This window comes from Bos indicus x Bos taurus, chromosome 10, assembly GCF_003369695.1.
Source record: "Bos indicus x Bos taurus breed Angus x Brahman F1 hybrid chromosome 10, Bos_hybrid_MaternalHap_v2.0, whole genome shotgun sequence".
Taxonomy (NCBI): domain Eukaryota; kingdom Metazoa; phylum Chordata; class Mammalia; order Artiodactyla; family Bovidae; genus Bos; species Bos indicus x Bos taurus.
Genome location: NC_040085.1, coordinates 30,760,706 through 30,788,516, shown reverse-complemented (window position 1 = coordinate 30,788,516; position 27,811 = coordinate 30,760,706). Strand labels below are relative to the sequence as shown.

The 27,811-nt window shown below is 40.4% G+C and overlaps 2 protein-coding genes across 5 annotated transcripts in view; one reads left to right on the top strand and one right to left on the bottom strand.

Annotated features, from left to right (window-relative positions):
* The first annotated feature begins 973 nt into the window (after window positions 1-973).
* On the top strand, window positions 974-27,774 carry NDUFAF1 (NADH:ubiquinone oxidoreductase complex assembly factor 1). Of its 2 annotated transcripts, none has more exons than XM_027553591.1 (5): window positions 974-1,088; window positions 5,231-5,884; window positions 9,041-9,226; window positions 14,605-14,679; window positions 26,191-27,774. In XM_027553591.1, exons 2-5 carry the CDS (start codon window positions 5,309-5,311, stop codon window positions 26,236-26,238), a joined length of 885 nt encoding a protein of 294 aa, XP_027409392.1. In that variant the 5' UTR covers window positions 974-1,088; window positions 5,231-5,308; the 3' UTR covers window positions 26,239-27,774. The 2 variants fall into 2 exon arrangements, with proteins under 2 accessions (XP_027409392.1, XP_027409391.1); XM_027553590.1 differs by lacking the exon at window positions 26,191-27,774 and adding an exon at window positions 15,614-17,444 and having other exon boundaries at window positions 977-1,088.
* NUSAP1 (nucleolar and spindle associated protein 1) overlaps window positions 17,872-27,811 on the bottom strand; it is a 30,404-nt gene continuing 20,464 nt past the window's right edge. For all 3 annotated transcript variants that reach the window (XM_027553588.1, XM_027553587.1, XM_027553589.1), the window contains exons 9-11: window positions 25,130-25,246; window positions 19,819-19,927; window positions 17,872-18,767 (exon numbers count right to left, since the gene is read on the bottom strand). In XM_027553588.1, coding sequence (XP_027409389.1) covers window positions 18,671-18,767; window positions 19,819-19,927; window positions 25,130-25,246 — 323 coding nt within the window. In that variant the 3' untranslated portion in view covers window positions 17,872-18,670. The remainder of the gene's footprint in view (window positions 18,768-19,818; window positions 19,928-25,129; window positions 25,247-27,811) is intronic.

Sequence of the window (27,811 nt, the reverse complement as noted above, 5' to 3'; positions counted from 1 at the left end):
AGAAGAAGAAAAGAGGAAGGCCGAAGGCTAGGTTTTGGAGACAACCTGCATTTAAGGTTGTGCGAGGAGAAAGAAGAGTCAGTAAAGTAGGAAGCTAGAAAAGGTTCAAGAAGGTAGGAGAACCAGAATCAGGTAAGTGCAGAGGCTAGAGAAGTCAGCAGAATTTAAAGAAGGAAGAGGTGATGGTGTGAAAAAAGAGAGATGGAGCAAACTTTGAAAAGGCAGTTGTACTTGGCGAGGTCTTGGACCCTGGAGTACGTGTTTAAGTGCCCTACTTTTCATTCAGATTCAGGCAGACTGAGTGCTTAATTCCTGCTAGCGTTATGCTAGGTGCTGAGAACAGGAAGAACATCTTCTGGACCCGAGAGCTCACAGCGTGGCAGAGGAAATGAGAAGTGAATGAATAATTACAATTAAGATACGGTTTTGAAAGTGCACAGGATACAATCGAAACTCTGCAGAGTGGGCGACCCCACGGGGCCAGATTGGGGAAGGGCGGGTAGGATGGCTTGCTGTCCAAGTTTGTGGTGGGTCTCCAAAGGTTTCGGGGGGCAATTCACAGAACCAATCCTCTGAGGCCGTGGACCTCTCTTGGGCGGCTGTGGGGATGGAGCGCGAGTGAACCCTGGATCCTTAGGTGCGAAGGATGTTGGCAATATCTGAGTCCTATTTGAAAGATACGGGATGAAGTTTGCAGCCTGAAGGTGGGATGCCGGAAGGAGAGGCGAAAAGCTTCTCTAAATTCTCCCCACTTTCTCACACAAGGCAGAAAAAATCTGGCGGTTGGGGATCGGGATGGGGAAGCCTTTGGGAATCTAGCCGACCAAAAAAACCCCCTCAGTTTATAGAGCTCTGAGATTATTACTCTTTCCTCCCATCTGCACTCAACCGGAACTCTAGAGTCATCAGGCCTGGTTTTACTCCGGACTGGAAAAACAGATGGCCCCGCACAGGAAAAGTGGAGTACCCGGTCTGGAAAAGCGGGGAGTTGAGCGGAAGTCACGCTGAGGCGCCGACTGGGGAGGCAAGTGAGCGCCTGCTTGGAGTTGGCGTGTCGGGAGCTTGTGAGGGTGACACGGTCCTAGCAGGTGAGGGGTAAGGGGGCTGTGGCACGGTCACGATCGCTCCCCGACTAAACACTGGGACTCTGGGGTTAGTTTTGCCACTTACTAGTTGTATGACCTCGGGTGATTTAATTTTGGAACCTCCATTTGTTTGTCTTTGCAATCGGAATAATAATAGTTCCTTTCTCATCGTTGTTGTGAAAATATCAATGCACTCAGAACGGTTTCTGGCATATCGTAAGCTTTGGGTATCAAACTTCACTAACACTGCTCTCTTTTAGCCGCTTAGGTTACATTGTCAGGAAAACTCAGCAACTTTGGCTGGAGATCATCCAGTTAATGATTTTGACTTTATGTTTATCGGTAATAGAATGAAACAACACACTTACAATTAAAGTTATATTATTAGAGAAGTAGTAACACTATTGATGGGTTGGAAAATAGTGAATAATATTACTTATAGTCCCATTGTCGTAAACACTACTCTAAGTCTTTTTCACCCCTAAATCTTTTTTGTCCATACATTTTAATACTTGTAATGTTAGTGTATATGCATTTTTTGTATATACTCCTCATTTGCCACTCACTAGTGTAACCTAAACATGGTATTCATGAGAATTCATGTTTAAGATTGTACAGATTCCATTTTAAAGGCTTATCATTTATTTCCCAAATTTCTGTATATGTAGAGGTTAAAAATCATTCAAAGAAGTCAGGGAAATTTAGATATTACCTGTGATTCCAGGACGTGAGATCAACTGTGGTTATTTCTCCTGGTTCCCTTGTATTTTTTGTCCATGTGAAAACATACCATTTACAAGATGTTCATTTATTTTAGCAGACATGTGAGGATCAGTTAATGTTCAAGCCATAGTCCAAGATTAAAGCCAGGCTATTTAGGTAGACAGATAAAAGCAAGATTCTAACAGTATGTAAGGGCTGTGAGATGTAAGCACAGGTTCTCAAGAGAATACGGAGGAAGAGCAATGTCAGTGCCCTCCATTCACAAGCCACCAGGAACATGTTTATAGATGAACAAGTTGGGCTTACTGTAGTGGAAGAGAATACATAAAGCCATGGGGCATCTCATGTAAAGGGTGTTAGAAGGGACTTATTGTTGGACTTAAGTTTCTGTTATATGATTTGAGGGAAAGTAGTCGAGAGATGGAAGTGATTCTATGATTAGGAAAGAAGCTTATGTATCTAGAGTGAGGCTAATGCTGTGACTGGTCAGGTATGGCAGTCACTTGTATTAGCCAGGATAGTAGAATGTTTGGTCACTTTTGTCATTTTTGAGCGATGTGTTTTTTGTGCATCAGACATGATTGTAGTTAAGAGCTGAGGGTATTGCCCATGAAAGTGAGAAGTGAGACCAAGGAATTGGGTGCATTTTGAAGGGCCTTGTGTACCATTTTAGGAGTTTAAATTTCTGGACAGAATTGCTGAATAAGGGGAGTGCCATCATATTTAGAAAAATCCCCTTTGTTGCCAGTCAAAGGTTGGATTGGGAGAGGAGGAGGAGGTCAGAGTCAGAGAGATGAGTTAGGACTTTTACTAAATCCTAAAAGGCGTTCTCTGCACCAGCAATCACCTGGGGACTTGTTAGAAATATAGAATATCAGGCCCCATCCTGTGCCCACTAAATCAGGATCTGCATTTTAACAAAATTCCCATAAAATTCAAGGCACTTTAAAGTTTGAGAAGCCTCTCCCCCCTTTTTTTAAAAAAATTTTTATCTGTTTTTTGGATGTGGTGGGTCTTCGTTGCTGTGTGTGGGCTTTCTCTAGTTGTGGCGAGCCAGGGCTACTCTTTGTTGTGGTGTGTGGGCTTCTCATTGTGGTGTCTTCTCCTGTTGCAGAGTATGAGCTCTAGGCAAGAGGGCTTCAGTAGTTGCCTCATGTGGGCTCAGTAGTTGTGGTGTAGGGGCTTAGCTGCCTTGCTGCATGTGGGATCTTCCTGGACCAGGTATCGAACTGGTGTGCTTTGCATTGCAAGGCGAGTTCTTAACCACTGGAACACCAGGGAAGCCCAAGAAGCCCTTTGTTAGGGGAATTTCAATAGTTCTGGGAAGAATCACTAAAACCCTGAACCAAGACACTAGTGGCGGTGTTGGTGGATAAATGCGGACATATTATTTGTTTGACAAATATTAGAAGCCTGCCGCATGTCTGGCACCATCCTGGGAGTTGAAAGTACTGCAGTGAAGATCTAGTCTGGCAGGGAGACTGAGAAGGGAACTGGCAATAAATGGTAGCGGAGGGGGGGGAAAGCTTAAGCCTAGTATGTAGTGAGACCACATCAAAAGGTCTTGGTGGAGTTGAGTAATTAAGGGTTCTTTGAGAAGGTAATGGATGTCTGAGCTGAGTCTCAAAGGATAAATTAGCCAGCAGAAATCAGTAGAGGGCATTTCTGGCCTAGGAGCAGCAATCTGCTAAGACACGATGACCAGACAGGGAGTGCTGGGTGGCAGTTTCTGGAACACAGGTTTTCTCTGTGATTAGAGCAGAGTAGGGTGTGGTTAGAGGGAATATTGGAGAGATGAGCAGAGGCTAGATCTGGAGGAGTCTCACAGACCCCGTGGAGAAAGTTGAGTTTTATTCTGAAGACCATGAGAGCCTCTAAAGAGTGTTAGTCTGAGAAGATAAAAAATCAATTTGTGTTTTAGGCCCTCTGTAGATGCTGAGAGTAGTGGAGTAGATTGGAGGTAGGGGTGCACGTCTGGAATGCAGTGACTTAGGAGACATGAGGTCATGAGCCGCCTGATGTAGGGAGTGAGGGAGGAGGGGCAGTCTAGAAAGATGACCAGTCCTGTGTTGTAGATAGAGGGGTCTGGGTGCCATTTTGATGTAGACTCTTAAGCAACTGAGGCAGGTGAGCTGAGTTGTTGGATTTGGGGCATTTTTGAAGCTTCTAAAGTTCTCAGCATTCCATCCTGTTTCTCAGTACTGTATTCTTACTAGTGGGTGATTTTTTGTTTTTGTCTCTTCTCTCTGGTGAGAGAAAGATGACAAAATTATCATTGCATATTTTATTTCATTTTCAGGGTAGCTGGAATAAGTAGGAGAGGGGATTGGTAGCCTTCCTATTTAGCTTTCCTGGTTCTTGCAGCACTGCCTGCCAGCAATCATTAGATGTTTTTGCAAGAGCAAAGTTGTTACTTCAGCACAGACATAGAAGTTATATTACTAATGTTTTACATACAGAGAGCCAGCAGTGTCAAATGGGAACATTTAAGGCCAGGGTTCTAGTGCTTGCTTCCATACTGATTAGCATTGTAATCTTGGGCAGGTTACTTCAGCTGTTGGTGTCTATTTCCTTCTGAAAGGAAATATCTACCTGACTGTCTTACAGGAGGCTTATGTGGATTAAATGAGATAATATTTGTCAGGGTGGTTTGAAAATATTAAGAACGGCATTTAAATGTAATGGTGGTATTGCTACTATGGTTTAGGTTCTATCTTTGAGGACCTCAAGTAGTGACTGATAGTCAAAACCTTGTTACTCAAAGTATGGGCCTTGGACCTAGTAGCTTATTAGACGTGAAGAATCTTGGGGATCTTGTCAGACTTAACTGGATCAGAGAACCCTATTATAGCCATCAATCCATGTGAGCAACAGAAGAATCCCTTAAGGTAGGTAGGGGAGGTGTTATCCCAGCCTTTCCCCCAAGGAAATGAAGGCCTCGGAAGATCAGCTTCTTTGAGCGTTTTTGCTTTGAGGGTAAACAGTTCTAGCTGTGCAGTCTTCTGACTCCACATGCAAACTGTAATCTGTTCTTTTTATAGAAGAAGTGCTAAAATGTCAGTTAGCCTCAATCTTGGAGTGAATTAGTTGAATATTTTATTTTAGGAACCAATTATTTATTTAAAAATGTAGCATAAAAATTTACTTTAAAGTTGACACTACCTTTTGAAGCACACTCTTGAATTATTTTGGGGATGATCATTAACTCCATGAAGGAGGTTGTGTTTCTGTTCATCTTGGCCTATTTTCACAAAGCAGTGGGATACATTATATACAGTGTAAACTTTTTTCTGCTCATAGTAAATATTTATAGAATTAGAAAATAACTTAATGAATTTCACAGTACAAGACCCATGTTGAATTTGAAATTATGATGTATTCATTGGTACACTAGTAACTCTTCACTGTATCTTTTATTACAGGTGGAATTGGGCTATTTGCTGAAGCTTCTTTCCTTGGTAGCCCTGGGAAAAATTTACATTTTAATTTTTTTTTTTATCATGGCTTTGGTTCATAAATTGTTGAATGGCACTTATATTCTCAGAAAATGCCCGAAGCCAAGAGTTGCCTCTTTTCCATTTTTGGGGACTCGCTTTGCAGACTATTGTTCCAGTAGTTTTCAGAAACCAGTGGCTGCTCCTGGCAAAGCCTCTTCTCAGAGGAAGACTAAAGGGAATTTGGAAGAACATCACCAGAGAGAAGTTGCTTTGGAAATAACTTCTCCTGAGGACAAGCCTGAAATTAGTTTTGATAAAGCAATTAAAGAAGAAATGAAGGACCATTTTAGGCGTTTGAAGGATGATATTGTGAAATATTGGATAGGGCCTGAAGGCCGCCCTCTGCATGAGGTCTTGATGGAACAAGCCAAGGTTGTCTGGCAATTCCGTAGCAAAGAAGATTTGGATAAGTGGACAGTAACTTCTGATAAAGTGATTGGTGGCAGAAGTGAAGTGTTCCTGAAAATGGGCAAGAATAACCAAAGTGCGCTGCTGTATGGAACTCTGAGCTCCGAGGCGCCCCAGGATGGGGAAAGTGGCCGAAGTGGGTACTGTGCTATGGTATCCAAGATTCCAAGGGTACGTGAAATTCAGGCGCTGCGGTTTTCTGGTGAACTGGGGTGGACTTCATTGTAGCACAAGCTGTAGCAGACAGCTTTTATTTCTGTAAATGAAAACACCTGACGTCTCATCTTGTGTGTGGGGTTAAATAACTACTGGGCACAAGCGTAGTTTCATAAGCACGAGGGGAAAGCGGTTCCTGAAGAGAGGCTACATGTTTTTGGACATCATTATCGGCCAGGATGAGGCATACTTATGTTTGAGGAGCCCTGAGGAGGGTCGACATTTAAACGATAATCTAGGGAGGTTTGCATCTCCTTTGACATAGCCCACAGACCATCTTATGGCTTGGTGTTCCTTAGAGTGGGAAGTAGGGCCAGCCTGTGGATTTTTTTTTCAAGAAAACTATTTCTGTGACAGTTTCTTAGTCTTTCCTTATTTTTCTTGAGGATTTGAGAAATACTGGTCAGGTATTTTGTAGAATGATCCTCAATTTGGGATGTTTTGATTTTTTTACCCCCTGGTTAGACTGAGGTTCTAGGTTTTAGGAAAAATAGCATAGAGTTAGAGAAGGCAGTGGCACCCCACTCCAGTACTCTTGCCTGGAGAATCCCATGGACAGAGGAGCCTGGTAGGTTGCAGTCCATGGGGTGGCTAAGAGTCGGACACGACTGAGCGACTTCACTTTCACTTTTCACTTTCATGCATTGGAGAAGGAAATGGCAACCCACTCCAGTGTTCTTGCCTGGAGAATCCCAGGGACGGGGAGCCTGGTGGGCTGCCATCTATGGGGTTGCACAGAGTCGGACACGACTGAAGCGACTTAGCAGCAGCACAGAGTTGAAGTACACTTCCTATCATATCAGGGGTATATGCTAGCAACCTGACTCATCACTGATGTGTTAATGTTGGTCACCTGGTCAGGGTAGTGTTTGCTAGGTTACTCCATTGTTAAGTACTCACCCCCCCCAGCCCCGCCTCTTTTCATATTCTGTTCTTTGGAAACAAGTCACTAAGTGTACCCTACATTCAAGGCATGGGGTAGAGTATGGGATTAAGTTCTATATCCTGGAAGGGGTAGTATTTTCATAAATTACTTGAGATTTCAGTTTTTCACAAAGGAAGGTTTTTTTTCCTTCTCCCACATTTATTTATTTATTCAGTCATTTAGAATGGACTTACACTTTGGGTTATGATCCAATACCATGTTATTTATTTTATTGTTCAGATTGTTCCAGCTTTGGCCACTGGGAGTTCTTTCAGATTATACCTGTCCCTTTGACTTGCCACCACCCTTTTGTTTTTTTGAGCACTTTTTGGCACTATAAGATACCATAGCTCATTTTGTATTTTTCTCTGTTCCAACCCTAGAATCAGCCATTTCTCAAAGTAGCCCTCACTTTTTTTTTTTTTTTTTTACTGGTATTAGAAACCAAGATCTGTATTGACTGTATATTTAGGACCTCTCGGTGGACACAGCTAGGAAATATATATTTTCATATCAACTTGTGGAAACACGTCTGTAATTATTTATATATACTAAGCTAAGTATGAGTTCATACTGATGCTTTGACTCTAATCCGGTACTACATGATTTACTCTAGCCTACTCCCTCTTGTGTGTTGATAACTTCCGTCTGTAATGGTGTGAAACCTGTCTGCCACCATTTACCATACATTTACTTATTAATTCAACCCTACATGAAAAGCCATTTCAAAATTTATAACCCATAACCCTGTGAGAATCATCTTCACCAACTAGCATACAATGCTTATGTATAGTATTCTTTGTCTTTAGCCTTCTGGTTTCCAGTCAGAACACCCTTTTCCAAAGCTGCTTAGGTCGGCTCCTTTGTCTCGCCACCAGCCTATTGCTTTCTGTCAATTTGCTGATGAGCTGTTGTTTCAGGGCTGCTCTGGCCAGGCTCCCGTGCCTGGCAGTGGCCACAACCACTGGCTGTTTGCTTGGTTATGGTGCTTTAAGGAGAAAAGCAAATGGTGAGAATAGTATTGGGCCCCCTCTCAAGATAAATCATGAAAAAGAAAGGAAAGTGTTCTTTCAGCAGTAACAAAGTTGCATAGAAGATTTTATCAGGCCTTGAAAATCCACGGAATGGATTTGGTCAGTCCACAGTAGAAAATAATTCTGTGATAAGCTGTGGAATAATGAAAACAGTTGATAACATTGGTAAGTGTACCCTGCCAGTTTTCGTGCTAATTACTTTATATACATTATCCCTTTTATTCCCGACATCAGTGTTAGTAAGGTATAGCCATCTCACTTTTACAGATGAGGAAACAGGCTTGGGGAGATTCTGTAGTTTGTCCAAAATTGTTTGGCTAGTAAGTAAGAGTTCATATCTGAGCATTGGTATTATTGAAATCAGATGAGCTCTGAAGTAACAAACACCTTTGGAAACTAATACTACATTCTGCTTTCAAAGAGAGACCATTTAGGTAGTTTTTAAGAACATAGATTTTGGAGTTAAACAGCACTGGACCTACCCGTTATGAGTTGAGTGCTCAGTTTATTCATCTATAAAATGGAGAACAATGATAGTTCCTATCTCATAGGGCTATTGTGAAGATCCAATTATGCATGCCAAATGGTTAATGTATATTTTCAATGGATGGTAGCTGTTAAAATAATATTGGTTTTAAAAATTGAGGTCTAGAATTCCCTGGCAGTCCAGTGATTAGGACTCTGTGCTTCTACTGCAGTGGCACAGGTTCCGATCCCTAGTCAGTGAACTAAGATCCCTCATGCTACGTGGCCAAAAACAAAAACACAACTTGAGGTGTTTCATAGTTTTCTGATTTAAGGGAAGGCAGTTTCAGTAAAATGGCCCACTCAGAAGCCATTGCTCTCTAGACCCAGGGAAAGAAAATACATGCAGTGATTCATTTCTGTTCAGTGACACAAGTGTCTATCCCATGTAAACATTGTCCTGTGCAAATCATGCCTTGAACATTAACTTAGAAACATTTAACTAGGTCAGTATTTTGTGCTAGAATAAGAATCATCCGATTTATCTGCCTTCATAAAGTGGTAGAAAGCAGAAAAAGGCAGAAAAATGGCTTGTTGATCCCTTTGATGCTGTAAAAGGTGATGGTGACTCACATTTTGCTAATAGTGGGAAATGAGGTGAAATTAACATTCTTTTCTGTACCTTAGGGCCCTTTTGAAATGAAGAGATCTTACGATTGGTCCCAGTTCAACACTCTGTATCTCCGTGTCCGTGGAGATGGTCGACCTTGGATGGTGAATATCAGGGAGGACACAGATATAATCCAGAAGAAGGATCAGATGTACAGTTACTTCATGTTCACCCGTGGGGGGCCCTACTGGCAGGAGGTCAAGGTAACAACAGCACAAGTCTTTTCTTGTATGAAAATGAGGTCTTTTGGTCATGGTTACATTGTAGTTTTCTTATTAATTCCTCTTGGACTATGGGAAGGGAAAGAAGGAAGAGGACCTAAAGGCAAGATTTACATAATTTATTTTTTTCTTTCATTAATATAAATGTTTGCTTACTAATCAGTAAATAGTTTTAAAAAATTATTTATTTTTGGTTGCGCTGAGTCTTCGTTGCTGTGTGGGCTTTCCCTAGCTGCACTGAGCAAGGACTACTTTTCATTGTAGTGCATGGGCTTCTCACTGTGGTAGCTTCTCTCGTTGCAGAACATATGCCTTAGAGTGTGCGGGTTCAGTACTTGTAGCTCTCGGGCTTAGTAGTTGTGACGCGTGGGATTAGTTGTTCCACAGCATGTGGAATCTTCCCAGACCAGGGATTAAACCCGTGTCTCCTGTATTGGTAGATGATTCCTATCCACCATACCACCAGGGAAATCCTCCAGTAAATACTTTTGGTAGGGGTGTGGCCAGGTCCATGCAGCGTCATAAGTGTATCTCCGCCCTGTGCACAGGTACTATAGGTGATTCTTTTTAAGTTCCTGCCATATCATCTCTTCCAGGCAACTGTACCTCGCTAGTGTCCCTAGTTGAGTAGAAAGGCTCCCTTAAGGGGAATAAATACTTCATACTTTATGTTATCAACATTTTTATTCTATTTATTTCATGATACTGTAAGGCAGTCATATTTTGTAGGGAGAAGAAACTTTTAGAAGGTAAAAAATGTTAACGCGAAGGAAAATAAATGGAGATTCAGGGAATGAGGACACAACCAAGTGTGCATTCTTTTCTTCTGTCTATGAAGGTTTTTAATCTATAAATCCAGAAGAAAGTCTCCATTTTACTCATACTTAAACCTAACAGCCATCCTGGATTCCTTTCACCGCAACCCACATCCAGTCTGTTAACGACTTCTTTCACGTCTCCTTCCAAAATACGTCTATTTCTAGCTATCTCTTCCACTCTCACCCTAGTTCAGGCCTTGGAATTACTGCAAGAGCTTCTTTTGTCCTCTTACCTCCTAAAGTCCACTGTGCACATAACAGCCAGAGTGATCTTTCTAAAGCATAGTTCAGATTACATCGCTTGCATGCTTAAAACCCTCCAGCGATCTCTCCTTGTTAGAATACAGTCCAAACTCTTCACCATGACTGTGGGGCCTATAGTAGCAGACCCTGTCTTCATCTTCAGTCTCTCCTCCTCCTCCTGCCCTCTTCCATACGCCCCCTTTTGTGTGTGTCGGACTCAGATTTACTTCTGTTAGAGCCTTTGTGTTGCATGCTATATCCTGTGGGCATGCTCTTCATGTGCTTTCTCTTATCATTCACTTCTCAGCTCCAAAGTCACCTCAGAGAGGCCTTTCCTGCCCTCTAGCTAGAGTTGCATCCTCTCACACAATAATAATATCCTGTTTTTTTCCCTTAGAGCTAACCATTAAGTACAATTATTTGTTCATTCAGTTGTCTGTTTATTGTCACAGTCTACTCTGCTCCTCTGGAACATAAATTCTGTAAATTCTGAGAGCAGGGACTTTGTATTGTTCACAGCTGTTTCCCTTGTACCTAGAGCAGTGCAGTGCCTAGCATATAATAGGCATTACTTACATATCTGAGCTTCCCACGTGGCTCAGTGGTAAAGAAGCCACCTGCCAATGCAGGAGACTCAGGAGACGGGTTTGATCCTTGAGTAGCGAGGATCCCCTGGAGGAGGAAATGGCAATCCACTCCAGTATTCCTGCCTGGGAAAACCCATGGACAGAGGAGCCTGGTGGGCTACAGTCCATGGGATCACAAAGAGTCGGAGGCTGACTGAGCAACTGAGTATGCACACACACAGATAGGTATCTATACACTAATATAGATATATAACCAAAAATTACTACATATGTAACACTTGTATGCAAGTAATGCATATAACAAATTATTAAATAAAACAAGTGTTTCATTAGAGAAAGTCTAGAAAATGCAGAAAAGGAAAATAATTTTGTGTTCCCATTACCCAGAAATAAAATACTATTTTTATTTTAGTATGTACCTTCAAACTTTTCTATTTACACTTTTTTTACTAAAATAATATTGTGCCAGTGCTATTTTATAACATATATTTTTCACTGAACTGAATTTTATGAACAATTTTCTGTTGAAATATATTTCTATATCAGTTTTAATATCTGCACAAATATAAATAGACACAATTTATTTAATCCATCCTCTATTGTTGTACATTTAGATTGTGTTCAGAGTTTTTCACTGTTACATCAAACTCTGAGGTAACATCCTGAGTTATTTATTAGATGTTTTCCTGGAAATAAAATACCTAGAAAAAAATGATACATACATTTTTAAGAGCTTTGATGCACATTGCCAAATTATTCTCTAGTATCATTACCATTTAATCATTAGCAATTACTAATTACTTTCTTTCCTGAAGTTACATGTTCTAATCTTTGGCTGGAAATAATAGTTGTTTGCAACACCTTTCTTTAAATTATTAAGGAAAGTATTGGGGAAGAGATTTTTAAAAATTAAATGTTATTAATTGCTGTTTACTTCTTCATAAATAATTCTCCCTTAGTAAATGGAAGTGAGATATGCAAATATTTACACTGATTATAGAAAGAAAACAGAGGAAAGTGATGGAAAAATTATGCACGCTAGTGTCATTTGTAGAGAGAAAACAATTATTTATCCTTTTTTTTTTTAAGCAAATCATACAGATTTAATGCTCCTTCTTAGCTGCATTTTTTTTCAGGCTAAAAAATTCCCTTAGTGTGGACAGTGATCTTGTCAAATTATGTGACAGAAAGACAAAAGGCTGGGGGGGTGGGTGACACATGCTCCTTGAATACATTTTGAATAATGAGGCAGTTGAAGTGCCAAACCAGGATGCAAAATGAGAAACTGGGGTGGGGATGGGGGTGTCCCTTCCAGGTTTGTTTAACAGAAATGAAGGGAACAGGTGAAATGAGGATGTGACTGCACTTGAATTTGCTTTCTGAATTACATGGTCTTATGCAATGGTGATTTATTAAATGAACTTTGAATTGAGTTTGTTTGCTTCCCTCATAGCTCAGTTGGTAAAGAATCCACCTGCAATGCAGGAGACCCCAGTTTGATTCCTGGTCAGGAAGATCTGCTGGAGAAGGAATAGACTACCCACTCCAGTATTCTTGGGCTTCCCTTGTGGCTCAGCTGGTAAAGAAACCACCTGCAAGGTGGGAGACCTGGGTTCAATCCCTGGGTTGGGAAGATCCCCTGGAGAAGGGAAAAGCTATCCACTCCAGCATTCTGGCCTGGAGAATTCCATGGACTGTATAGTCCATGGGGTCACAAAAATTTGGACACGACTAAGCGACCTTCACTTTCACTTTATGTCAACAAGTGTTTTGGGTAATTAATAACCTGACATTTTGTTTTTTAATTCACTTTTTTTTAATTCAAAAATCAAAATAATATAGATATATGTACAAAGAATTCTCACTCCCATTCAGTTCCCTTCTACCCTTCCCCCCCACCCTCTATAGGTAACTGTGTTTATTAGTTTCTTGCATAGGTTTACAGTTTTTTTTAATAAGCAAATATATATGCACATATACTTCTTTTTTTTTTTTTACTAAAAATAGTAGTATGCTTTATGCACCTTCTGTACAGGTTTATATTTTTAAAATTTAGATCCTGTAAAGATTCCATATCACTACATGTAATTATTCTTTGTTATTTTGTTTGGTATTTTCTGTATGTGGGTATCCAATAGTTGATTGAAATAGTCCTTTATTGATAGACACTTGGGTTGTTCCCAGTTGCTACAGTAAATTTATTAGTTTTTTTGGAGGCATTTCAAAAATTTCTTTTTAGGGAAACTCTCTGGCAGTGCAGTGGTTAGGACTTGGCTTTCACTACCAGGGCTCGGGTTCAGTCCCTGGTCAGAGAGCTAAGATCCCACAAGCTGCACGGCATGGCCAAAAAAAAATTTTGTTTTTTATAACACAAATGATATTTACACTGTAGATTTTGTCTATATCTTCCTTTTTACTAATAATATATTGTGGACATCTTCCCACAGCATCAGGTATAGATCTGTTAATACTGCATTTTTGAAATCATATAACTAAATAGTATTTAGTTATATGATTGCACCATAATTTATTCAACTATTCCTCTATGTTTCCTTTTTTTCTCATTGTTATTAGAAAAAGCTGCATCTTTATGTGTTTGTCAGAGTTTATCTGTAATACAGATTTCTAAAAGTGAAATTGGCAGGTCAAATTATAGCATTTCAAATTTTGTTAGGTATTGCTGTTAGTTTCCTATTGCTGTGTTAAAAATACCGCAGACTTCACAGCTTCAAACAACATATTTGTTAGCTCATGTTCTGTAAGCCACAGATTAGACAACCTATGGCCAGGTTCAGTGTTGAGGGCCTTCTAAGGCTGATATCACAAGGTGTCAGCTGGGCTGTATTCTTCTTGGAGGCTCTGGGGAAGAATCCACTTCCAAGCTCATTCTGATTGTTGGCCTGATTGAGTTCCTGTGGTTGTAATGATATCCTTGTCTCTTTACTGGTTGTCAGCCGGAAGCCACTCTCAGGTCCTGTAAGCAGCCCACACTCCTTGCCATTGAGCTCCTCTGTCTTCAAAGCCAGCAGTGGAGAATCTCCCTCACTTCCCCCTTTGAGTCCCTCTCATGCTTCTAACCTCCTTCACCAGGCATTTTTATGAGCTCAAGTGATTGCACACCTGCAGAGGATCATCTTCCCTATGTTAAGGTCAGCTGATTTGGGACCCGACTTCTGTGGCGTCCCTTCACAGCAGCGCTGAGATTAGTGTCTGAATACCTGGCAGAAGGTGTGTGTGCACCGAGAGGTGGAAATCTGGGGGTCATCTTGGAATCCTGTGCGCCACAACTGTCAGCTGTTCTCTAAGAGTTGGACTAATTTGCAGTCCTCCTAACAGTGTACAGATGTGCCTGTTTCTCCCATCTCCATTTTTCTGTTGGGTTGTTTGATCTTTTTCTTAGTTATCTGTAAAAGTTTTGTGTTTAGGATACTTTTTTTTTTTTTGCCATCAGAAAGTTGTAATTGTACTCTTTTATTTTTTCTTTTGGGACTTCTGGCTTGCAAAGGTTTACAGTTGTTTTCTTGCAATACTTAGATTATTTCATTAAATTTTTTTCCATCTGTGATCCAAGCAACTAAGCCACTTGTTATAACTTCACATTAGATAATTTTAGAATTAAATTTAAAGCATTATTATTTTATCATTGCAGTTCTATACAAATGCCTCAGTTGCTTACATTTCAGCGTTGAAGCCAATGGTTTTTTTCTTTCAGATTCCTTTCTCCAAATTTTTCTTCTCTAATCAAGGAAGAATCCGGGATGCCCAGTACCAGCTTCTGCTCGACAAGGTAACGTTTTTCTGTATTTTCACTCAGGACTGTATTGCATGTGTGTTCAGTTGTGTCTGATTCTTTGGGGCCCCATGGTCTGTAGCCCACCAGGCTCCTCTGTCCATGGGATTTCCCAGGCAAGAATGCTGGAGTGGGTTGCCATTACCTTCTCCAGGGAGTCTTCCCAACGCAGTGTTGAAACCTGAGTCTCTTGTGTCGACTGCGTTGGCAGGTGAGTTCCTTACCACTAGCGCCACCTGGGAAGACCATATATATTCAGTTCAGTTCAGTTGCTCGGTCGTGTCTGACTCTTTGCGACCCTGTGAACTGCAGCACGCCAGGCTTCCCTGTCCATCACCAATTCCTGGAGCTTGCTCAGACTCATGTCCATTGAGTTGGTGATGCCATCCAACCATCTCTGTCGTCCATCCTTGGCCGTCCCCTTCTCCTACCTTCAATCTTTCTCAGCATCAGGGAAAGACTGTTTATTACCTTTAGTGAAATAGAACTGTGAGGATTAGTTCAGTTCATTTTTGAAGGCTGGAAAATGAAAGATGAAAATTCCTATTTAAGTATACTCCTGTTATACCTGACTCAGAACTGTCCTGTGAACCAAACCCCTTGCTTGGAGAAATTTGTGTGGTCATCTTTTCAGCATGCCTACATTTTACTTTAGCTTTAAAATAGAGTTCAGGGGAGCTTCAAGGAACCTCTATTAGACATCCATTTTTACTTATTAGTCTTAAGTGGCACTGTTTTAAAGAGAGAAGTAGAATGTGGAAAGAAAAGCAGTCATGTGCTTCTTATAATTTGCTACAGCACTTGAGTGCTATGGTATACATGTTAAGGGCTGATAGTATGTACACGAAGCTATAGTAATTACAGAATTTTAAAACTCCAGTTATAACATCAGCATACAAGATTTTGATCAATTTCTCTGTTTTAAATTTAGATTTCATCTATTGGATTCACCCTGGCTGATAAAGTGGATGGTCCATTCTTCTTGGAAATAGATTTTATTGGAGTATTTACAGATCCCGCCCACACAGAAGAATTTGCCTATGAGAATTCTCCAGAGCTTAATCCAAGACTTTTTAAATAGTGATCATGTGGTATTTCTGTATTGCTGAGGGTAGTAGAATCCACAGTGACACAAAAATATTTTTTTTAATGGCGTCCCAACAGTGGCTTGTATGTCTTCCCTAAGACATAGCTAAATGCTGCTGTTGAGAGGAACCAGGATTTAAGCGATACCTTAACTTAAAGAATGCAAGTACTGATGCAGAGTTACTATGTAAACAACTGTTTTGGATTAGAATGATTCCTGTTAGGAACAGTTCCTATACTAATAGATGGTTCCCAAAACAGGGAGGCTCTGAAATGACTGCTGATGGCCTACCATTCTGTTCTGTATATGTTTCTTCTGTTTTCGAATCTAGCTATCAGAGGAGACTGCTGTAGAAGACATTAAGATAAAGATGGTATAGAATTCACTGGGAAAAAAATACCTGTTTTATTCTGCCGGGGCTGCTGTAACAAATCACCGTAGACTAGGTGGCTTAAACGAAACACATGTGTATTTCTCCCAGTTTTCTGGAGGCGGAGAAGTCCAGTATCAAGGTACCTGCCTACCTGGTGTCTGTTGAGTGCTTCCTGGCTTGTAGACAGCTGCCTTCTTACTGTATCCTTACATGGAAAGAACAGGTTCTAGTCTTTTCTCTTCATATAATAGCATTAATCCTATCATGAGGGCTCCACCCATATGACCTGATTACCTCCCAAAGGCCTCCAAGTGCACCTCCAAGTACCAAGTCACATTGGGAATTAGGATTTTTGACATATGAATTGGGAGGGAGTGGTGGCCACAAACATGCAGTCCCTAACATCTACATTGCTGGTGCTCCGAAGATGCATGATCTTTGGCTGCTTCCCCAGTCATTTTAAGTATTAGAGATTGCGTGTGCCAGAAACAAAACCCTGATTAAGTTTAAACTGATCAATTCTTGTCCTGTTAGAGGAGACAGGAAACTATATGATATAGCCAGAGTATCCTATAAGAGCCAAGTTTAAGATAAGAATACACAAGGCTGACAGCTTTTCCATCATGTTGGCCTAAAATATTTTCATGTAATTATTTGTCTTTATCAGCTTTATGGAGGTATAATTTACATAACAAAGTTCATCTGTTCTAAGTGTATAAATTCAGTGATTTTTTGGGGGGGCCATACTATGCAGCTTGCAGGATCATAGTTCCCCAATCAGGGGTTGAAGCTGGGGCCACAGCAGTGAAAGCACGATGTCTTCACCATTGGACCTCCAGAACTGTACAGTCTTTATGCAGCTAATTTTAGGAAATTTCAGCTTCCCTGGTGGCTCAGGCGGTAAAGAATCTGCCTGCAACGTAGGAGACATGGGTTCGATCCCTGGGTCAGGAAGATCTCTTGGAGATGGAAATGGCAACCCGTTCCAGTATTCTTGCCTGGGAAATCCCATGGACAGAAGAGCCTGGCAGGCTATACTCCATGGGGTCTCAAGAGTCAGACACGACTTAGTGACTAAAACACCTAAACTCTTCATTCCCATCTCAGCCCCATAATCACTGATCTACTTTCTGTGTAAGTTTGTGTCTGGCTTTTCATTTCACATAACGTCTTTGATGTTCATCCACGTTGCATTGTTTATCAGTGTTTCATTTTTTAGTGCTTTTTAAAATCCATCCATTGATAGTTGGATTTTTCTCTACTTTTTGGCTACTGTGAATAAAAGTGCTATAAATATCTGCACGTTTTGGTGTTGACATATGTTTTCATTTCTTAGGAGAATTTCTGGGTCATCTGATAGGTGTATATTTAAATTTTTAACGAAACTACAAAGCTGTTTTCCAAAATAGTTGTATCATTTTCCCTTCACAGTAGCAGGGTAGTTGACAGACATTTCTTGATTGATCTGGTCTCTGCTTCTTGATAGCAAAATCTGAGTTTATTGAGCACCCAGGAGTATGCCATATTCTGTGCCATGTTCTCTGGGCTCATATGTGTATAAAAATAAGTTTAATAGAATCTGACAGGTGCTGTGAAAATACAGAAGAAAGGCATAATCATTTCTTCTAGGAGTAGGAGGTCAAGAAAGGATGCACAAAGAGTACAAGTCAACTCTTATTAGTCTTGGCTGGTCAAGTAAATTTTGGAAACCAATTACATTTACAAAGAATGAATCTTACCACCGTGAGAAAAAATTTTATTCATGAAAATCTCAAGCCGTACAAAACACAGACACTCCACTCAGGTACAACAAATATGAATATGATACTAAGCAACTCTAGTCTTTTCCATAAATGGAGTAAGATACCAGTTTGACAGAGCACAATAATCCTTAAAGCCGCAATCCCCAACTTTCAATATGGTCCTGTGTATTTCTAAATAAGCCAGGCTAGAATGAGCTATAGTTTTAAGAATACAGAGATATGTAATTGACAATTACATGAAATACACAAAAGCTTAAATGAAACATTTCACATAGGTAAAATACTGATGTCTTATCAACCCAAATGGCCTAGTTTCAGTAAGATTACTAGATTCTCTAGAGGATGAAGAGGTGGCCTTTCACAGCTTACCCTATCCATAACTTGTTATTGTTCAATTTCTACTAAAGTATGTGTTATAATTGGCTACCATAAATGCTTTTGCCTAGAAGAGGACTGAAGTTCTGTTACTAGAGCCAACAGAGGGCACTTGACTTTAAAAATCTAGGTCAAGAATCTATGATGGGTCTTTTGTAGAAAACTGAGCTAGTTGTATAGGGGCTTAGGTAAAAAGTATTTCAGAAGAGTTTGTGAGTTTTAAAGGTAATGTATTTTCAGGGATATAGCATGTGAAGAAGCCACAGGCACTACATATAGTATATGAACAAAGTTAAGAGCAGAAAAAGGTCTTTTGACTAAAAAAGAGGACAGTATAAAAATATTTACAAAAAAGGGTTAAGAGGAAAGAAATATTTACAGGATATTAAATTATGAACGTTCAGCTATAATGAGGCCCCTTCGAACTCCCAGGACCTTTTCTTTCTTCTCCTTTCGCTCCCGCTCATGTTTCTTTCGTTGCTCCTCCCTACAAAAGGACAGGTTATATGTTAGGCTCTGGTGAAACTCCAAACAGACCACTTTAAGGCACCTGTGGTTAGCATAATGTCCAAACTTAAAATGACATCCAGTGTAAAATATACTTTTACAGGACACTGCACTCTGACCAGTGGTCTGTGCAATGGAAACCATACCTATAAGTCACTTATGTTAAAAGGCTAGACATATTTTTTTCCCTTATGTTAAAGTAGCATTCTAAAACTAAGCATGAAATTAGAACCAGAAGACACCTTGGAGAATCTAACCCCTGTAGATTTTTTTAGTTTAAGTGAGAAACCTCTATCTGTGGAAGTCAGAATTCAAGCTCAAAATCACATTGTCTAACGGAAGTGCTAGCATTGGAACCAGGATCTACTGACTTAAGCCAACTGTGATTTTTGAGGGAAGGAATTAAGAGGGAAAAAAAAGGCTCAGAATCATGTTAATGATTTTAATAGCAAATAATAAGGTCTTGGTGGTAGCTGTCCAGTCAAATGATAGGTAAATCTGTGTCAGGAGGGTATCTCATAGGGAATCGACCAAACCAGGACCAGCTGCAGCCCAGGACAGACTCTGGCATTAACTTGGTTTTCATGCAGAAAGAAGCCTCTAAGGATCATACTGGGGTTTCCCCCTGTGCAGGGCCTTGAGGCCTAGTAAGCCTGGTTTCCCTGGGTGTGAGAATTTACATCTGTCTGCATACTTAGGTGCCCTGGACACATGAGCGATATCTGGAGGGACATCCAGGTGCATTGTTTGGGTAGATAGGTCATGTAAGAGCAGTGCTCTGAATCCGGGTCTTCTGAATCACCCCTGCAGAGCTTCAAAACAATGCAGATGTGTGGGTGCCATCTCACACCTACTGAATAAGAACCCACTGTGATACCGCCTAGGCACATGTACTTTAAGTGCTGTGTATGATTCCACTTCTACCTTCTTTTTAAACTCCACTATTTCTGTGACTCTATCCCAAAGACTCTGCTTTTATACAGACTTTTTCAAATTAAAAGAATTATAGAACTGAATAGTTATGTTCTTACCTGGTCTGGAGACGAGGTTGTTTATAAGTTTTCTTGTGGAAGCTAACTCTGTTGACATGCTCATGTAGAGAATTGTTCTCTTTAGACTGTCCCCATGGTTTCAGTTTTCCTAGTTTAGGACAGAGACAAACAGATTTAAGATTCTTGTATTTATAATTTTAATTTTCTCTTATTTGTGGCTACCTGCTTGCTATCAACATTTATACTTTGTTTTTAGACATTTGCTAGTATAATTCTATTAATTTCAGTTTAATATTCCACAGTAGACATTACTTTCTTTTCCTCTAAAAACAAGTGTCTTCTACTTTAAAAAGATTTTTTTTTTTTTGGCCACACTGCATGGCTTGTGGGATCCTAGGTTCCTCAACTAGGACTGAACTCAGGCCCACAGGGTAACCACTGGACCGCCAGGAATTCCCTCTTTGACTTTTTAATCCTTGGAAAGTGACACAAAAAATCTTAATACTAAAAAAAAAAAAAAAAAAAAAACCCAAAAACCTCTTAATACTGAATCCAATTACAAAGCACATCAAAGAAGCCATAACAACTAGGTAGTTTAATCGCAAGATTGCATAGGTATATTTAATATTAAAGTAGTATTTCATCTTTGCAGTTTATTATGATTGTTACCTATTGATGTGTATCTGGAACAGAGCAAGCAGGACTATTTTGTTGGCTTTAGAATTGTGACCAAATTTCCAGATGTTTATGTATTACTTTACTGGCATGGTTTGACCTGTTTCTGAGTACTAGTGACTGTCATTTGCAGTGTTTCCCATTTTATAAAAAGGACTTTCACACTTGCTGCATCATTTGACCCTCTCAGTAACCACCGAAGTAGTACTTATTTATTTTCCCGTTCATAAAGGAATTAAGTGACTTGTCTAGGATCTAAAATAACAAGCACAGGTGAAGCTCTAAACCAGGTTTCCTACCATCAGTAGAAGTTAGGGTGATCAGTCACTCCCATGACAAATACTTTTGGAGAACCCGGTGTGTGCAAGGGACTCTTCTAGGTGCTAGGGACAGAGCAGTGAACCAAGAAGTCAACAATTCTTGCTGTCTTCCAATGGGAGAGGCAGATAATTGTCAAGTAAGGTAACATCAGGCAATGCTATGAAGAAATATAAGACTAAGTAAGGAATGGAACTATGAGCCGTGCAATGTAGGGCCACCCATATGGACGGGTCATGTTGGAGAGTTCTGACAAAACCTGGTCCACTGGAGAAGGGAATGGCAAACCACTTCAGTATTCCTGCCTTGAAAACCCCATGAACAGTATAAAAAGGCAAAAAGATAGAACACTGAAAGATGAACCCCCCAGGTAGGTAGGTGCCCAGTAGGCTACTGGAGAAGAGTGGAGAAATAACTCCAGAAAGAATGAAGAGACGGAGCCAAAGTGAAAACACCACCCAGTTGTGGATGTGACTGGTGATGGAAGTAAAGTCCAATGCTGTGAAGAGCAATATTGCATAGGAACCTGGAATGTTAGGTCCCTGAATCAAGGTAAATTAGAAGTGGTCAAACAGGAGATGGCAAGAGTGAACATCAACATTTTAGGATTCAGTGAACTAAAATGGACTGGAATGGGTGAATTTAATTCAGATGACCATTATATCTACTACTGTGGGCAAAATGCCTTAGCAGAAATGGAGTAGCCCTCATACTCAACAAACGAGTCTGAAATGCAGTACTTAGTGCAATCTCAAAAATGACAGAATGATCTCTGTTCGTTTCTAAGGCAAGCCATTCAATATCACAGTAATCCAAGTCTATGCCCCAACCAGTTATGCTGAAGAAGCTGAAATTGAAGGATTCTGTGAAGACCTACACGACTTTCTAGAACTAACACCGAAAAAGATGTCCTTTTCATCATAGGGGACTAGAATGCAAAAGTAGGAAGTCAAGAGATACCTTGAGTAACCGAGAAATTTGGCCTTGGAGCACAAAATAAGGCAGGGAAAAGGTTGACAGAGTTTTGCCAAGAGAATACTCTGGTTATAGCAAACACCCTCTTCCAACAACACAAGAGAAGACTCTACACTTGGACATCACCAGATGGTCAGTACTGAAATTTGACTGATTATATTCTTTGCAGAAGAAGAAGCTCTATACAGTCAGCAAAAAAACAAGACCGGGAGCTGACTGTTGCTCTGATCATGAACTCCTTATTGCCAAATTCAGACTGAAATTGAAGAAAGTAGGGAAAACCACTAGACCATTCAGGTATGACCTAAACCAAATCCCTTATGATACAATGGACGTGACAAATAGATTCAAGAGATTATTTCTAAGAGAGTGCCTGAAGAACTATGGATGGAGGTTTGTGACATTGTACAGAAAGCAGTGATCAGGACCATCCCTAAGAAAAAGAAATGCAAAAAGGCAAAATGGCTGTCTGAGGAGGCCTTACAAATAGCTGAGAAAAGAAGAGACGGAAAAGCAAAGGAGAAGAGGAAAGATATACCCATTTGAATGCAGAGTTCCAAAGAATAGCAAGGAGAGAGAAGACAGCCTTCCTCATTGATCAATACAAAGAAATAGAGGCAAACAATAGAAGGGGAAAGACTAGAGATCTCTTCAAGAAAATTAGAGATACCAAGGGAACATTTCATGCAAAGATGGGCATAATAAAGGACAGAAATGGTATGGACCTAACAGAAGCAGAAGATATTAAGAAGAGGTGGCAAGAATACATAGAAGAACTATACAAAAAAGATCTTCATGACCCAGATAACCATGATGGTGTGATCACTCGCCTAGAGCCAGACATCCTGGAATGTGAAGTCAAGTGGGCCTTACAAAGCATCATTATAAACAAAGCTAGTGGAGGTGATGGAATTCCAGTTGAGCTATTTCAAATCCTAAAAGATGCTGCTGTGAAAGTGCTGCACTCAATATGCCAGCTAATTTGGAAAACTCAGCAGTGGCCACAGGACTGGAAAAGGTCAGTTTTCATTCCAATCCCAAAGAAAGGCAATGCCAAAGAATGCTCAAACTACTGCACAACTGCACTCATCTCACACGCTAGTAAAGTAATGCTCAAAATTCTCCAAGCCAGGCTTCAACAGTACGTAAACCATTAACTTCCAGATGTTCAAGGTGGATTTAGAAAAGGCAGAGGAACCAGAGATCAAATTGCCAACACCCAATGGAGAATTCCAGAAAACCATCTACTTTTGCCTTATTGATTACACCTTTGACTGTGTAGATCACAACAAACTGGAAAATTCTCCAAGAGATGGGAATACTAGACCACCTTACCTGCTTCCCGAGAAATCTGTATGCAGGTCAAGAAGCAATAGTTAGAACTGGACATGGAACAACAGAGTGGTTCCAAATTGGGAAAGGAGTATGTCAAGGCTGTATATTGTCACCCTGATTATTTAACTTATATGCAGAGTACATCATGTGAAATGCAGGGCTGGATGAACCACAAGCTGGAATTAAGATTACTGGGAGAAATATCAATGACCTCAGACATGCAGATGACACCACCCTTATGGCAGAGGGTGAAGAGACACTAAAGAGTCTCTTGATGAAAGTGAAAGAGGAGAGTGAAGAAGCTGGCTTAAAACTCAACATTCAAAAAACTAAGATCATAGCATCCGGCCCCATCACTTCATGGCAAATAGATGAGGAAACAATGGGAACAGTGACAGACTTTATTTTCTTGGGCTCCAAAATAACTGCAGATGGTGACTGCAGCCATGAAATTAAAAGACGCTTGCTCCTTGGAAGAAAAGCTATGACCTACTTAGACAGCATATTAAAAACTTTTGAACTGTGGTGTTGGAAAAGACTCTTGAGAGTCCTTTGGACTGCAAGGAGATCAAACCAGTCCATCCTAAAGGAAATCAGTCCTGAATATTCATTGGAAGGACTGAAGCTGAAGCTGAAGCTCCAATACTCTGGCCACCTGATGCAAAGAACTGACTCACTGGAAAAGACCCTGATGCTGGGAAAGATTGAAGGCAGGAAGAGAAGTGGATGACAGGGGATGAGATGGTTGGATGGCATCACCGACTCAGTGGACATGAGTTTGAGCAAGCTCCGGGAGTTGGTGATGGACAGGGAAGCCTGGTGTGCTGCAGTCCATGACGTCACAAAGAGTCAGACACAACTGAGTGACTAAACTGCACTGAAGGAGTAAAGAGTGTGTGTGTGTGAGGTGGGGGGCGGGGGGTGGACAGAGACCTTCCTAGATTGGTGACAGTCAAGTGGATGCCCCATTAAAAAAAGGGAGCAAGCTGTGCAAAGATCAATGGGAATAGTATTATTGGTAGAGCAGAGGGATAACAAATTCAAAGACCTAAAGGAGGGAATGAGATGAATGTGTCTGAGGAGCTGAAACACCAGTGTGATTGGCACAGAGTCAGAGAAGGGAGGAGACAACGAAATGATGGTGGAAGAGAGATGGGAAACCTTAGGAGGTTCAGAGCAAGGCACTGATGTGCTCTGATTCGTTTTTAAAGTTGTAGCGGGGCCAAGAGGCTATTCTAGGAGTTCAGTAAGATGATGTGACTAGGACCAAAGGCAGTAGCCATAAAGGGGTGAAAAGTGGTCAAATTACAGATCAGTTTCAAAGATGGAGTTGAAAGGCCTGCATATGGTGTCGAGGAGAGTAGACAGCCAAAGATCACTCCCAGACGTCTGCCCTGACACTTGGTTAGAGAAGTGCCATTGCCACAGATGGGAAAACTTGGGGAAGAAAAATGCAGTGGGGGAAGTTTTTTTAAACCATGGTTCAGTTTGACTCTTACCTCTAAGTAAGACTTAGTTTTTATTATATTTGTTGCATTAAGATTAGTAATTTAAACACTTACATAAACATGCTTTTTATAGGAAGTTTGTTTTAAAATAATTCCAGAAGCACTGACATATAGATCACATTAATTGCTGATGTTTTAAGTGGATGTGAAGATACTTTAATATATGCCCAAGAGAGACATTTGGCCAATAAATGTCCCAGGTGTTTTGACCAGTGGTCCTCAGCCTAGGATCCTTTAAAAACTATAAAGAAAACATTCATTTACCCATAGAAATATTCAAGTTTCTTGATTTTGGCTGAAGTTTTATTAATGCTTTTTAGCAACACTGATTAGAAACTGTCTTTGGTTAACAAAAATATAAGTGAATTATTTAGTATTTATTCAATGGACAGTTTTTAAATTATGGGTCACGTGGACACAGGGCAGAGGCAGGAATTCTAGGCCAAGTACGGATTCCACTGAGTCACTAGGATTTTTCACATCCTCAGATGCATAACTGTTTAGTCTTAACTCTTGTACCTCAAGACATTCCCACATACCTTTGTGTGGCTCATAGTTGAGAGGACGAGACAAACTTGCTTTGAGATCAAACACTGGTTTTTTATGGGAGATTGGAGTCTGCGATGCTTCAGTTGTCAACTTGAATGGGGTAATAACTAAAATAACAAAATCCAAGGGTTTAATTAGAATAAAAGATCTGCCAAAGTTTTTATTTTATTAAACTATCACTGCTCAATCTTAAATAGAATTTAATATGAACAGCCTGAAACAGAAGTATGGTTAAAAAGGAGAAATGGGAGAAAAGAGTTACTGAGGAGAACTAACCCCTGAGATTTGTTTCCCTGTCAGCAGCTCCCCAGATTGTGACATTTCCTAGGATCAACAGGAGTTTAGAATTCTGTTTTAAGAATTAATTGGGTGGGAAGGATAAATTAGGACTTTGGGATTAACATAAACATGCTGCTATATATAAAATAGATAACCTAAAAAAGGACCTACTATATATAGCACAGGGAACTATATTCAGTATTTTGTAATAACCTAAAAGGGAAAGGAATCTGAAAAAGATTATATATATATGTTTTTATATGTATAACTGAATCACTTTGCTGTATACTTGAAAGTAACAGAACACTGAGTCAACTATATTTCAACTAAAAAAAATTAACTGGGTAAATTTTCAGGCTGTTTCCCTGATATTATTTACCCTTTTTTTTGGCAGCACTGCATAGCATGCTGGATCTTAGTTCCCTAACCAAGGATAGAACCTGCACTCTCTGCAGTGGAAGTTCGGCGTCCCAACCACTGGACCACCAGGGAATTCCCTACCTTTTTAAAAAGTTATATATTATTAATAGTGACATTTTCATTAACACAAACAGAGATAAAGCCTGAAGGGAACATAATCACATAGAGATTAAAAGATTCATGGCTCTGGTTTTCACTAATGAAGGCTGTTATAGAAAGTGAATATGAAGAATGTGAATTTTTGTAACATAAAGTTAAAAACATGCCAGAATGGTATAATTTGGTAAGCCACATTTTTGCTACAGTTGGGCAGCATATATCTGACACATTTTATAATCCTTTCCCCTTACAGGTTGCATTCAGACCATTGTCAGATGTTGGTACTTGCCTGAATATGTGAACAAGTAACCAGGATCTAGGAACACCGAGTGAAACAACACAGAAAAGCACAAAACCCCTGTGCTGAAGCCATTCCATTGTGTTGCCATCAAGTTTTGGTAAGGAGGGGAACCATGGGGCTGTCACACTGCTGCTGAGAGGATGTACTGGTACAATTCAACCAGTAATGTAAGTGTCTGCATACCTTACTGTCCAGTAGCCCCCCAGTCCTAGTTTTGAGAAACTCTTATACATGGATAGGAGATGTGTTCCACAATGGTCATAGTTACACTATATAAAATAATAAAATTTGTTCATGGGGGACACAGGCTTGATCCCTGGTCGGGGAACTGAGATGCCACATGCTGCAGGGCACCTAAGCCAGCTCGCCACATCTACTGTCTGCCACAGCTACGGACCACGCACTCTGGAGCCCATGTGCCACAACTAGAGAGCCCACGTGCTGCAATTAAGGCCCAACACAGCCAAAAATAAATAGTAAATAAATACTAAAAAATAAAAGTCAGAAATACCAATGGGTCCATGAGCAGTAAAATGGATAAGTTGAAATATATCCATACCATTGAAAAACACAGTGAAAATGAATGAACTTTTAGCTCATTTATCAGTGGTTCTTGAAACATACAGAGTGAATAAAGCAAATCATTAGAAACAAATCAGTTTGATTTCATCTACATAAAATTCGTATTTGATAACTGGAGAAAGAAAACTATCCCATCCCGGCTGGGCACACTCCTGAGTAACCTAGAGGAGAAAACTCAGGATATGGCATAGAGGTAGTTCTTCCTCATGTCCTTATCTGTGGGCATTTGTGGGTCCTTGCTCAGTATTAGGCAGGTGGCTGCTGCTCAGTGGCTCATGTCCCATGTAAAATGACAAGAGTCCCATCTTAAGGAAGTTTATTCTTCATTTTTTTAGCCCTGCTTTCTGCCCAAACTTTCTTCCCATTTTACAGGATGATTTAGAATGTTATATGGAATGTTTGCTTGCTGGTATAGAAAAGATTAAGGGTAAATGCGAATGAGAGAGAACGACAACAATATTCTCCTCTAGTCTGAACTCCTGCTGGATTACTCTGGTCTCAGGGAACCAAGGCCCCTCTTGTCTGACATTCATTCAGAATTCTCAAGAGAATTTTGATACACTCAGTTCTAATACAGGCCTTAACCTGTTGGGTGATAATGTTTTAAACCCTCACACTGCTATTGCAGTGTTCTTTTGAAAACCACCTGGTCTTTGTAGGCGATGATTAAGTAGACAGGGTGTAGAAGAGTGTCTATATGGCTCATTCTGGCTTATACACCCTACTACCAGTCAATAGCATGGCATTTATTCCACGAACTCTGGGTCCTGTTAGTTTCAGGGTCTGGCAGAACCATTCAGAGGCTATAATGAGTGCTGCGATCCTCCTCCTAATCTCTGAGGAGGGGCCAAATGTTCTCCAGGGAGGGTCACCATCTTGGGGCTTGTCTTAGACAGGATGGAGACCTTGGGCCGAGGTATCAGGTTTTCGTCTGTCTCTCTGCATTTCCCTCACAAGTATAGATGCTATGGAGAAATTTTTGCTTTTGATT

Bases quoted from the DNA above. Each gene is read 5' to 3' on its own strand.
- NDUFAF1 (XM_027553590.1), top strand. From the start codon at position 5,309: ATGGCTTTGGTTCATAAATTGTTGAATGGCACTTATATTCTCAGAAAA. The intron at 5,885-9,040 runs GTACGTGAAATT...TCTGTACCTTAG, and splicing joins TGGTATCCAAGATTCCAAGG to GGCCCTTTTGAAATGAAGAG. The intron at 9,227-14,604 runs GTAACAACAGCA...TTTTTCTTTCAG, and splicing joins CCTACTGGCAGGAGGTCAAG to ATTCCTTTCTCCAAATTTTT.